Source organism: Trachypithecus francoisi, unplaced genomic scaffold, assembly GCF_009764315.1.
Source record: "Trachypithecus francoisi isolate TF-2019V2 unplaced genomic scaffold, Tfra_2.0 Lachesis_group8, whole genome shotgun sequence".
Classification (NCBI taxonomy): domain Eukaryota; kingdom Metazoa; phylum Chordata; class Mammalia; order Primates; family Cercopithecidae; genus Trachypithecus; species Trachypithecus francoisi.
In genome coordinates this window covers 117,133,618-117,147,015 of record NW_022681473.1, presented here as the reverse complement: position 1 = coordinate 117,147,015, position 13,398 = coordinate 117,133,618, and the positions used below count along the sequence as shown (strand labels likewise).

The 13,398-nt window shown below is 37.0% G+C and overlaps 1 protein-coding gene across 3 annotated transcripts in view; it reads left to right on the top strand.

The window, feature by feature from the left end:
• The window catches only part of ARHGAP32 (Rho GTPase activating protein 32), a 310,104-nt gene that overhangs the window by 108,054 nt on the left and 188,652 nt on the right, over nucleotides 1-13,398 (top strand). For all 3 annotated transcript variants that reach the window (XM_033208053.1, XM_033208055.1, XM_033208054.1), the window contains exon 2: nucleotides 220-328. In XM_033208053.1, the coding sequence (XP_033063944.1) occupies nucleotides 220-328 (109 nt within the window). The remainder of the gene's footprint in view (nucleotides 1-219; nucleotides 329-13,398) is intronic.

Below are 13,398 nucleotides of genomic sequence, written 5' to 3'. Positions count from 1 at the left end.
ACCTTATTTTATCTTCTGGAATAAAAGCAGGTGTTTGGTACATTAGGAGAGACCTCTGAAAGCCAGAGTAGAAATAAAGGATCACTGCTATTCACTTAAGCTCTTTTAGCTAAACTTCAAATCTGACTTGTAGTTTTTCTGCTCTTTCAGTTGTGATCATTGGAAGGCTTTCATAGAATTGGAAATTCTTATCTGAATCTTTCATGTTTTGATCTCTAGGAAGATGAAGTCCTCAGTACATTCTGAAGAAGATGATTTTGTTCCAGAGCTACATAGAAATGTACACCCTCGAGAGCGACCTGATTGGGAAGAAACTCTTAGCGCAATGGTAAATCAGTTTTATACAATTGTTCATATATACATATATATGTATATATAGCACTTATATAAGGAAAAGGAACTGAGGACACATTACACAAATTTTGTTGCTTTGTTCATTTATTCAGGAAATATTTATTGAGTGAATACTGTATATTTGGCACTGTTGTAGAGTCTGTGGGCAGAGTAATAGGGTTACAGAGTGGTAAAAATACAGTGTGAAAGGATAGGTGCTAATTATATAGAGTAGTCACAGATGGCCTCTGTGGGAAGATGAGGTTTGATCAAAGACCTGAAGGAGGTGAGGGAGCGAGTAGCGTGTTGATCTGAAAACACATCATTTTAGGCAATGGAAGAACAAGTTACAGGCTATGGCATAGGATTAGAGAACAAGTTGGAAGAAACACAAATAGCATAGTGTGGCTGAAACTGGATGAGAAAGAAATGAGGTCAGAGAAGTGGTTTGGGTGGGTGGAAAGCAGATCATGCAGTTTTTAGTACTTTATTGATGAAGACTTTGGCTTTTTATGCTGAGTGAGATGGGAAACCATTGGAGGATTTTTGGCTGAGCAGTGGCACAGTCTGACTTAAAATGTTAAGTCTCAGGTTACTGTGAGTAGCAGGAGGCAAAAGAGGAAGTAAAGAGAATCTGTGTGTTATAATTAGTAGGTAAATAGTGATGGTAGCTTGAACCAGGACGATAGAGAGAATTGGTTAGATGCTATAGTTTTACTGATAAAGCCAGCCGTTTTGTCAATGAATGGGTAATAAGAGTATGAGATAAAGATATATTAAGAACAGCTTCAAGTTTTTTGGCTTCGTCAACCTGAAGGATGGAATTTATAGTACTGAGATGATGGAAAAGAAGTTTTTGTTGGGGGATAGGTGGAAAAATCAACAGTGTAGTTTTTCACATGATACATTTTAGATACTCATTTAGTTTATTAAAACTTTTTGTAACAGGTCTATTAATAAGAATGAAGAAATTCTTCTGTTGTGAGAGAGGACATTTTACTTAACTGGTTAAGAGTCAGCGTTCTCTGTCAAAATAAAATGCAAATGTTCATCTATCGGTTCTGATCTGTAATGATATTTTACTTATTTCATTTTTGAAAATGTCTTTCACTCAAATAGGCACAGCAAATACTGACATAAATTCACAAACATTTTAATTGAACATATTTGTCACTAGGAAGGCATTTATAGAGTTCTGTTAGATTCTCTTCTTGATACTTGCCTTTTCGCATGTTATTATATTTTCTATTAATCAATTCCAATTAAAGATTAGGTGGAAGTTCTCAGTTGCACAGTTAAATGGAATCTGCAGTATGGAAATTTACTTTGCATTTGCATGTGATCTGAAAAACCCTACTGGACCTGTACTTTGAGCTCAGAAAAAAATATTCACCCATTTGTATGGGAATGGCAATCTCCCTTCTTGTTTTAATATTTGATAGTTTGGGATGCATGGACAGTAGCTTGTGATTACTTGTGATTCTCAGAATACTAGTTGTCATTAAGATGACTTTATTGTCAGTGTTTGTTGTATATAAGCTATGTTTTCTCTTGTAATTGTACATTAAGTTCGCCAAGAAATATCATCAAGTCTGCAGTAAAAACTAATTAGCAAAGTCATGTAGTGTTCCATAATAGATGTCAAAATATGTATATCTAAAGCCTTTTTGTATTCTACACATATTTTTACCAAAATTGGTTATAATATATCTTAGTACATTCCACTTCAGGTTGTACTGAATTAATGTTTGCTCAAGTTATGTGAGAATATTCTTGCCTGTAGTTGTCCCATGCAGACTGTTCATAGGAGCTAATTCTTCACCCACTTCACACTCAACATTGACTCCTCAACAACAATAGCAATATTGGTTCCATTTTTTGACTTATCAAGAGTCAAGGAAAACCACTTAAAATCATTTGCCTTCTTTAAGTGACTATTGATTTGCTTCCAATGTCCTCAACTTTTAAAAAATATTATTATTATGTGTAATTTATTTTAGATTTTTTAAATTATACTTTTAAGTTCTGGAGTACATGTGCAGAACATGCAGGTTTGTTACATAGGTATACATGTGCCATGGTGGTTTGCTGCACCCATCAACCTGTCATCTTCATTAGGTATTTCTCCTAATACTATCCTTCCCCTAGCCCCCCACCCCACGACAGGCCCCGGTGTGTAATGTTCCCCTCCCTGTGTCCATGTGTTCTTATTGTTCAACTCCCACTTATGAGTGAGAACATGCAGTGTTTGGTTTTCTGTTCCTGTGTTACTTTGCTCAGAATGATGGTTTCTAGAGTTACCCATATCCCTGCAAAGGACATGAACTCATCTTTTTTTATGGTTGCACAGTATTCCATGGTGTATATGTGCCACATTTTTTTTATCCAGTCTATCATTGATGGGCATTTGGGTTGGTTCCAAGTCTTTGCTATTGTGAACAGTGTTGCAGTAAGTGTATGTGTGTATTTGTCTTTATAGCAGAATGATTTATAATCCTTTGGGTATATACTCAGTAATGGGATTGCTGAGTTAAATGGTATTTCTGTTTCTAGATCCTTGAGGAGTCGCCACACTGTCTTCCACAATGCTTGAACTAATTTACACTCCCACCAACAGTGTAAAAGTGTTCCTATTTCTCCACATCCTTTCCAGCATCTGTTGTTTCCTGACTTTTTAATGATCGCCATTCTAACTAGCACGAGGTAGTATCTCATTGTGGTATTTTGATTTGCATTTCTCTAATGACCAGTGATGATCTTTTTCATATGTTTGCTGGCCACGTAAATGTCTTCTTTTGAGAAGTGTCTGTTCATATCCTTCGCTTTTTGATGGGGTTTTTTTTTTTCTTGTAAATTTGTTTAAGTTCCTTGTAGATTCTGGATATTAGCCCTTTGTCAGATAGATAGATTGCAAAAATTTTCTCCCTTTCTGTAGGTTGCTTGTTCGCTCTGATGATAGTTTCTTTTGCTGTGGAGAAGGTCTTCAGTTAAATTAGATCCCATTTGTCAATTTTGGCTTTTTTTGCCATTGCTTTTGGTGTTTTAGTCATGAAGTCTTTGCACATGGCTGTGTCCTGAATGGTATTGCCTAGGTTTTCTTCTAGAGTTTTTATGGTTTTAGATCTTATATTTAAGTCTTTAATTCATTTTGAGTTAATTTTTGTATAAGGTGTAAGGAAGGGGTCCAGTTTCAATTTTCTGCATATGGGTAGCCAGTTTTCAAAACACCATTTATTAAATATTAAATAGGGAATCCTTTCCCTATTGCTTGTTTTTGTCAGGTTTGTCAAAGATCAGAGGGTTGTAGATGTGTTGCATTATTTGAGCTTTCTGTTCTGTTCCATTGGTCTATATATCTGTTTTGGCACCAGTACCATGCTCTTTTGGTTACTCTAGCCTTGGAGTATAGTTTGAAGTCAGGTAGCGTGATGCCTCCAACTTTGTTCGTTTTGCTTAGGATTATCTTGGCTATACAGGCTCTTTTTTTTTGGTTCCATATTAAATTTAAAGTAGCTTTTTCTAATTCTGTGAAGAAAGTCAGTGGTAGCTTGATGGGGGATAACATTAAATCTATAAATTACTTTGGGCAGTATGGCCATTTTCACAATATTGATTCTTCCTATCCATGAGCATGGAATGTTTTTCCATTTGTTTGTGTCCTCTCTTATTTCGTTAAGCAGTGCTTTGTAGTTCTCCTTGAAGAGGTCCTTCATATCCCTTGTAAGTATTTTATTCTTGTTGTAGGTATTTTATTCTCATAGTATCATCATCCTAGGTATTTTATCATCCTAGGTATTTTATTCTCTTTTAGCCATTGTGAGTGGGAGTTCATTCATGATTTGGCTCTCTGTTTGTCTGTTATTGGTGTATAGGAATGCTTGTGATTTTTGCACATTGATTTTGTATCCTGAGACTTCACTGAAGTTACTGATCAGTTTAAGGAGATTTTGGGTTGAGATGATGGGGTTTTTTAAATATACAGTCACGTCATCTGCAAATAGAGGCAGTTTGACCTCCCCTCTTCCTATTTGAATACCCTTTATTTCTTTCCCTTGCCTGATATCCCTGGCCAGAATTTCTAGTACTGTGTTGAATAGGAGTGATGAGGGAGGGCATCCTTGTCTTTTGCTGGTTTTCAATGGGAATGCTTCCAGCTTTTGCCCATTCAGCATGATATTGGCTGTGGGTTTGTCATAAATAGCTCTTATTATTTTGAGATATGTTCCATCAATACCTAGTTTATTGAGAGTTTTTAGCATGAAAGGGTGTTGAATTTTATCAGAGGTATTTTCTGCATCTATTGAGATAATTGTGGTTTTTGTCATTGGTTCTGTTTATGTCATTGGTTCTCTTTTGTTATTGGTTCTGTTGCGATGGATTATGCTTATTGATTTGCGTATGTTGAACCATTCTTGTATCCCAGGGTTGAAGCCGACTTGATTGTGGTGTATAAGCTTTTTGATGTGCTCCTGGATTCGGTTTGCCAGTATTTTATTGAGGATTTTCACATTGATGTTCATCAGGGATATTGGCCTGAAATTTTCTTTTTTTGTTGTGTCTCTGCCAGGTTTTGGTATCAGGATAATGCTGGGCTCATAAAATGAGTTAAGGACGAGTCCTTCTTTTTCAGTTGTTTGGAATAGTTTCAGAAGGAATGGTACCAGCTTCTCTTTGTACCTCTAGTAGAATTTGGCTGTGAATCCCATCTGGTCCTGGGCTTTTTTTTTTTTTTTTGGTTGGTAGGCTGTTAATTACTGCCTCAATTTCAGAACTTGTTATTGGTCTATTCAGGGATTCGACTTCTTCCTGGTTTAGTCTTGGGAAGGTGTATGTGTCCAGGAATTTATCCATTTCTTCTAGATTTTCTAGTTTATTTGTGTGGAGGTGTTTATAGTATTCTTTGATTGTAGTTTGTGTTTCTGTGGGATCAGTGGTAATATCCCCTTTATTATTTTTTATTGTGTCTGTTTTATTCTTCTCTCTTTTCTTCTTTATTAGACTGGCTAACAGTCTATCCATTTTGTTAATCTTTTCAAGAAACTAGCTCCTGGATTCATTGATTTTTTTAAAGGGTTTTTTTGTGTCTCTATCTCCTTCAGTTCTGCTCCTCTCTTACTTATTTCTTGTCTTCTATTAGATCTTGAATTTGTTTGCTCTTGCTTCTCTAGTTCTCTTAACTGTGATGTTAGGCTACCAATTTTAGATTTTTCCCACTTTCTCCTGTGGTCATTAATGCTGTAAATTTCCCTCTAAACACTGCTTTAACTTGTCCCAGAGATTCTGGTACGTTGTGTCTTTGTTCTCATTGGTTTCAAAGAACTTATTTCTGCCTTAATTGTGTTATTTACCCAGTAGTCATTCAGGTGCAGTTTGTTCATTTTCCATGCAGTTTGTGTGGTTTTGAGTGAGTTTCTTAATCCTCAGTTGTATTTTGATTGCCTGTTGTCTGAGAGACTGTTGTGATTTCCATTCTTTTGCATTTGCTTAGGAGTGTTTTACTTCCAATTATGTGGTCAATTTTAGAATAAATGCGATATGGGTGCTGACAAGAATGTATAGTCTGTTGATTTGGGGGTGGAGAGTTCTGTAGATGTCTGTTAGGTCCGTTTCATCCAGAGCTGAGTTCAAGTCCTGAATATCCTTGTTAATTTTCTGTCTTGGTGATCTGTCTAACATTGACAGTGGGGTGTTAACGTCTCCCACTATTATTGTGTAGGAGTCTAAGTCTCTTTGTAGGTCTCTAAAAACTTGCTTTATGCATCTGATGCTCCTGGGGTTTGTGTGTGGACATCCTTTTTGTTGATGTTGATGCTATTCCTTTCTGTTTGTTAGTTTTCCTTCTAATTGTGAGGTCCCTCTGCTCCAGGTTTGCTGGAGTTTTCTGTAGGTCCACTACAGACCCTGTTTGCCTGGGTATCACCAGCAGAAACTGCAGAACATCAGAGATTGCTATGTATTCCTTTCTCTGGAAGCTTCGTCCCAGAGGGGCATCTGCCAGATGCCAGCTAGAGCTCTCCTGCATGAGGTTTCTGTCGACCACTGTTGGGAGGTATTTCTCAGTCAGGAGGCATGGGGTTCAGGAACTCACTTGAGGAGGCAGTCTGTCCCTTAGCAGAGCTCCAGCGCTGTGCTAGGAGATCCGCTGCTCTCTTCAGAGTCAGCAGGCCGGAACATTTAAGTCTGATGAAGCTGCGCCCACAGCCCCACCTTCTCCCAGGTACTCTGTCCCGGGGAGATGGGAGTTTTATCTATAAGCCCCTGACTGGGGCTGCTGCCTTTCTTTCAGACATGTCCTGCCTAGAGAGGCAGTCTGGCTGCAGTGGCTTTGTGGCTCTGTGGTTGGCTCTGCCCAGTCCCAACTTCCTGGTGGCTTTGTTTACACTGTGAGGGGTAACTGCCTATTCAAGCCTCAGTAATGGTGGACGCCTCTCCACCTACCAAGCTCGAGCATCCCAGGTCGACTTCAGACTGCTCTGCTGGCAGCGAGAATTTCAAGGCAGTGGATCTTAGCTTGCTGGGCTCCTTGGGAGTGGGACTGGCTAAGCTAAACCATTTGGCTCCCTGGCTTTAGCCTTCTTTCCAGGGGAGGGAATGGTTCTGTCTTGCTGGCGTTCCAGACGCCACTGGGGTATGAAAAAAATACTCCTGCAGCTAGCTTGGTGTCTGCCCAAATGGCTGCCCAGTTTTGTGCTTGAAACCAAGGCCCTGGTGGCATAATCACCTGAGGGAATCTCCTGACCTGCAGGTTGTGAAGACCATGTGAAAAGCGTAGTATCTGGGTCGGAATGCACCCTTTCTCACAGCACAGTCCCTCACATCTTCCCTGGGCTAAGGGAGGGAATTCCCTGGCCCGTTGTCCCTCCCAGGTGAGACGACGCCCCAGTCTGCTTCAGCTGGCCCTCTGTGGGCTGCACTCACTGTCTAAACCAGTCCCAGTGGGATGGGTCGGGTCCTGCAGTTGTAAATACAGAGATCACCCGCCTTCTTCATTGATCTCACTGGAAGCTACAGACTGGAGCTGTTCCTATTCGGCCATCTTGCCAGCCACCTCCCAGTGTCCTCAATCAACTCTTTAAGCAACTATTCTCACCAGTAGGTTTAAACCAGTTTGTTTTTTTGACACATTTCTTTCACTGCTGCAATCAAATATGATTTGATAAACCCACCATTGGTAAATGACTTTCCTTGCTTGCTGATAAATGAACTACTAGGAAATGTACTTAGGTTGCAATCTTGTTCTTTTTGTGAAGAAATTCTGTGTGGTGATGTACTCAGTTTTAGAATTTTCTAATTTTTCAGAGTGTTGCTTTCCTGTGAGTTGAGAATATTGTGATGAGTGCTTAGTTTGGTAATGTCAATATATATTCCATTATTTTAGCACAGCTGTGGTGTCATTGTATGATAAACACAGTGTTTTGCAATCTCATTTGATAACAAAATAATAGATATTCACCTGTGCCTTAAATGTATGACACTCAAAGTATACCTCTCTCTTTTCTTATTTTTATTCCTATGTATATGTATTGGTAATTTAAAAAAATGTGGTATGATAATACATGTGGAAATTGAAATGCTGTTCAGTTATAATTTGATAATGTGATTTATAGTGTGCCACGCAGCAGTGGGAATTGATAGGAGAGCCACATATGGTCTTTTTTGCAGCTATTCACCTTTGCCATTGTATTGTGAAAACAGCTGTAAATAATCTGTAACAAATGAGTGTGACAGTGTTCCAATAAAACTTTATTTCTGTATACCAATGTTTGAGTTCCATGTAGTTTTCAAATGTCAATAGTCATTCTGTTTTTTGACTTTTCCCCCAAACATTTAGAAATGTAAAAAGTACTTTTAGCTCAAGGGCTATACAAAATAGGTGATGGACTGGATTGACTCTTGATTTTCAAACCCTTCTTTATCATACAATTTTTTTAAAAAAAATTTATTTCAGTAGTTGTTGGAGAACAAGTGGCTTTTAATTACATGGGTAAGTTATTTAGTGGTTGTTTCTGAGATTTTGGTGCACCTGTCACCCTAGCAGTGTACAATGTACCCGATGCACAGTCTTTTATTCCTCACTTACCTCCCACCCTTCCCCTCCAGTGCCAAAGTCCATTATATCAGTCTTATGCCTTTGCATCCTCATAGCTTAGCTCCCACTTATAAGTAAGAACATAACGATACTTGGTTTTCCATTCTTGAGTTACTTCACTTAAAATAATGGTCTCCAAATCCATCCAGGTTGCTCCAGATGCCATTATTTCATTCCTTTTTGTGGCTGAGTAGTAGTCTGTAGTGTATATATACCACGTTTTCTTTATCCACTCATTGGTCGAGGACCAGTTAGGCTGGTTCCATATTTTTGCTGTTGTGAATTGTGCTGCAATAAACATGCACGTGCAAGTGTCTTTTTTATATAAAGACGTCTTTTCCTCTGGGTAGAGATCCCCAGATGGAACTGCTGGATCATATGGTAGTTCTGCTTTCAGTTCTTTAGGGAATCTCCATACCATTTTCCATAATGGTTGTACTAGTTTACATTCCCACCAGCAGCATAAAAGTGTTCCCTTTTCACCACATCCATGCCAACATCTATTATTTTTTGATTTTTAAATTATGTCTATTGTTGCAGAAGATGGTATCTCATTGTAATTTTAATTTGTATTTCCCTGATAATTAGTAATGTGGAGCATTTTTTCATGTGTTTGTTGGCCATTTATCTATCTTCTTTTGAGAACTGTCTATTCGTGTTCTTGGCTCATTTTGTGATGGGATTGTTTGCTTTTTTTTCTTGCTGATTTGTTTGAGTTCTTCATGGATTCTGGATATTAGTTCTTTGTCAGATGCATTATTTGTGAATATTTTCACCCATTCTGTGGGTTGTCTGTTTTCTCTGGTGATTATTTCTCTTGCTGTAGAGAAGCCTTTTAGTTTAATTAGGTCCTGTCTATTAATTTTTGTTTTTGTTGCATTTGCTTTTGGGTTCCTGGTCTTGAATTCTTTGCCTACGCCAATGTCTAGGAAGAGTTTTTCTGATATTATCTTAAATTTTTATGGTTTCAGGTCTTAGACTTAAGTTCGATCCATCTTGACTTGATGTTTGTATATGCTGAGAGATGGGGATCCAGTTTCATTCTTCTACATTTGGCTTGCCAGTTACCCCAACACTATTTGTTGAATAGGGTATGCCTTCCGCACTTTATGTTTTTGTTTACTTTGTCCAAGATCAGTTGGCTATAAGTATTTGGCTTTATTTCTGGGTTCTTTATTCTGTTCCATTGGTCTACATGCCTGTTTTTAATACCAGTACCATACTGTTTTTGTAACTATAACCTTGTAGTATAATTTGAAGTTGAGTAATGTGATGCCTCCATGTTTGTTCTTTTTGCTTATTCTTGCTTTGTCTATGTGGGCTCTTTTTTGGTTCCATATGAATTTTAGAATTGTTTTTTGTAGTTTTGTGAAGAATGATGTTGGTATTTTGATGGGAATTGCACTGAATCTGTAGACTGCTTTTGGCAGTATGGTCATTTTCACAATATTGATTCTACCCATCCATGAACATGGGATGTGTTTCCATTTGTTTGTGTCAGTGATTTTTTCAGCAGTCATCTCCTTGGTTAGGTATATTCCTAAGTTTTTTTTTTTTTTGGCAGCTGTTGTAAAAGGAATTGAGTTCTTGATTTGATTCTCAGCTTCATTGCTGTTGTACAGCAGTGCTACAGATTTGTGTATATTAATTGTGTTTTCTGAGACTTTACTGAATTCATTTATCAAATCTGGGAGTTTTTTAGATGAGTAATTAGGGTTTTCTAGGTGTACGATCATATCATCAGCAAACAGTGACAGTTTGACTTCCTCTTTACTGATTCGGACGCCTTTATTTCATTATCTTGTCTGATCTGGTTATGACTTGTAGTGCTGTGTTGAATAGAAGTGGTGAAAGTGGGCATCCTTGTCTTGTTTCAGTTCTCAGGGTCAATGCTTTCAGCTTGTCCCCATTCAGTACAATGTTGGTTGTGGGTTTATCATAGTTGGCTTTTATTATCTTGAGGTATGTCCCTTTTATGCCAATTTTGCTGAGGGTTTTAATCATAAAGGGATACTGGCTTTTGTCAAATTCTTGTTCTGTGTCTATTGAGATGATCATATGATATTTTCTTTTAAATTCTGTTTATGTGGTGTTATCACATTTATTGATTTGCATATGTTCAACCATCTGAGCATTCCTGCTGTGAAACCCACTTGGTCATGCTGTATTATCTTTTTGATATTCTGTTGGATTTGGTTAGCTAGTATTTTGTTGAGGATTTTTGTATCTATGTTCCTCAGGGATACTGGCCTGTAGTTTTCTTTTTTTCTTATGTCCTTTCCTGGTTTTGGTATTTGGGTGATATTGGCTTCATAGAATGACTTAGGGAGGATTTCCTCTTTCTCTGTCTTTTGAAATAGTTTCACTAAGATTGGTACCAATTCTTCTTTGAATGTCTTGCAGAATTCAGCTGTGAAAACATCTGGTCCTGGACTACTTTTGTTGGCATTTTAAAAATTACTGTTTAAATCTCACTACTTGTTATTGGTCTGTTCAGAGTTTCTGTTTCTTCCTGGTTTAATCTAGGAGGGTTGTATATTTCCAGGAAGTTATCCATCTCCTCTAGGTTTTCCAGTTTGTGCACATAAAGGTGTTAATAGTAGCCTTGGATGATCTTTTGTATTTCTGTGTTATCAGTTGTATTATCTCCTGTTTCATTTCTAATAGACCTTATTTGGATCTTGCCTCCTCTTTTCTTGGTTAATCTTGCTAATGGTCTATCACTTTTGTTTGTTCTTTCAAAGAACCAGCTTTTGGCTTCATTTATCTTTTGTGTGGTTTTGTTGTTTCCATTTCATTTAGTTCTGCTCTGATATGGGTTATTTCTTTTCTTCTGCTGAGTTTGGGTTTAGTTTGTTCTTGTTTCTCTATTTCCTTGAGATGTGACCTTAGATAGTCTGTTTTCAATCTTTTAGTCTTTTTGATGTGGGCATTTAATGCTATGAACTTTTCTCTTTGCACTGTTTTTGCTGTATCCGAGTCTTTGACAAGTTATGTCAGTATTATCATTCAACTCAAAGAATTTTTAAATTTTCATGTTGATTTCATTGTTGCCTCAAAGATCATTGAAGAGCAGTTTAATTTTCATGTGTTTTTACAGTTTTGGGTGTTCCTTTTCGAGTTAATTTCCAGCTTTGTTTTACTGTGGTCTGAGAGGGTACTTGATATAATTTGGATTTTTCTTAAATTTGTAGAGACATGTGACCTATCATTGGTCTGTCTTGGAGAATGTCCCATATACTGATGAAAAGAATGTATATTCTGCAGTTGTTGGGTAGAATGTTCAGTAAATATCTGTTAAGTCCATATGTTCTAGGGTTTAGTTTCAGTTTATTGTTTCTTTGTTGACTTTCTGTCTTGATGACCTTCGTAGTACTGTCCATGGAATACTGAATTCCCCTGCTATTATTCTGTTGCCATCTGTCTCATTTCTTAGGTCTAGTAGTAATTGTTTTATAAATTTGGGAGATCTAGTGTTAGGTGCATATATATTTAGGATTGTGATATTTTCTTATTGGATTGATCCTTTTATCATTATATAATGTCCCTCATTGTCTTTTTTCTAATGTTTTTGCTTTAAAGTCTGTTCTTTCTGGTATAAAAATTGCTACTCCTTCTTGCATTTGGTTTCCATCTCTGTGGAATACCTTTTCCTACCCCTTTACCTTAAGTTTTTTTGAGTTGTTGTCTTAGGTGAATCTCTTGAAGACAGCAAATAATTGGTTAGTGGATTTTTTTTTTTTTTTAAATTCATTCTGCCATTGTCTATCTTTTAAGTGAGCATTTAGGCCATTTACATTCACCGTTAGTATTGAGATGTGAGGTACTGTTCTATTCATCATGCTAATTGTTGCCTTAATATGTTGTTTTTCATTATGTTATTGTCTTATGGGCCCTGTGAAATTTATGCTTTAAGGAAGTTCTATTTTGGTGTCTTTCACTGTTTAGTTTCAAGATCTAGAACTCTCTTTAGCATTTCTTGTAGTGCTGGCTTAGAAGTGGCAAATTGCTTCAGGATATTTTTGTCTGAAAAATACTTTATCTCTTCTTCTTTTATGAGGCTTAGTTTTGCCAGAGATAAAATGTGTGACTGACAAATATTTTGTTTAAGGGAGCTAAAGATGGGAACCCAGTCTCTACTGACTTACAAGTTTTCTTCTGACAAATCTGCTGGTAATCTGATAGGTTTTCTTTTACAGATTATTTGATGTTTTTATCTCACAGCGCTTAAGATTCTTTCATCTTAAATTTACACAGGTGATTTTTTTGTGGTGAATATTTCAGGTGTCAACATCTCTAGGAAGGCCAAGGAAGTTTTCCTCAATTAACCTTACAAGTAAGTTTTCTAAACTTTTAGATTTCTGTTCTTCCTCAGGAACACCTATTTTTCTTAGGTTTGGCCATTTAACATAATCCCAAATTTCTTGGAGGCTTTGTTCATTTTTTTATTTTTTATTTTTTTTGTCTTTGTCAGATTGGGTTAATTTGAAAGCCAAACGTTAATTTAGGTTAATTTTCTTCAAGCTCTGATCTTCTTTCTTCTCCTTGTTCTCATCTGTTGTTAAAACTTCTCAGGGCATTATGTATTTCTCTAAGTGTATCTTTCATTTCCAGAATTTGTGATTGTTTTTTCTTTATGATACCCATTTATCTGGAGAATTTCCTATCTATATCTTGTATTTTTAAAAAAAATTCTTTACATTGGCTTTCACATTTCTCTGGTATTTTCCTGATTAGCTTTACAATCAACCTTCTAATTTTTTTTTTTTTCCTCTGGCAAATCAGAGATTTCTTCTAGGTACAGATCCACTGTTGGGGAGCTGGTGTGATCTTTTGGTGGTGGTATAGAATCCTGTTGTGTCATATTCCCAGAATTACTTTTCTGGTTCCTTCTCATTTTGGTAGACTATTTAAGTGGAAAGGTATGGAACTCAAGACTTACTGTTCAGATTTCCTTGTCCCATGGGGTGATCCCT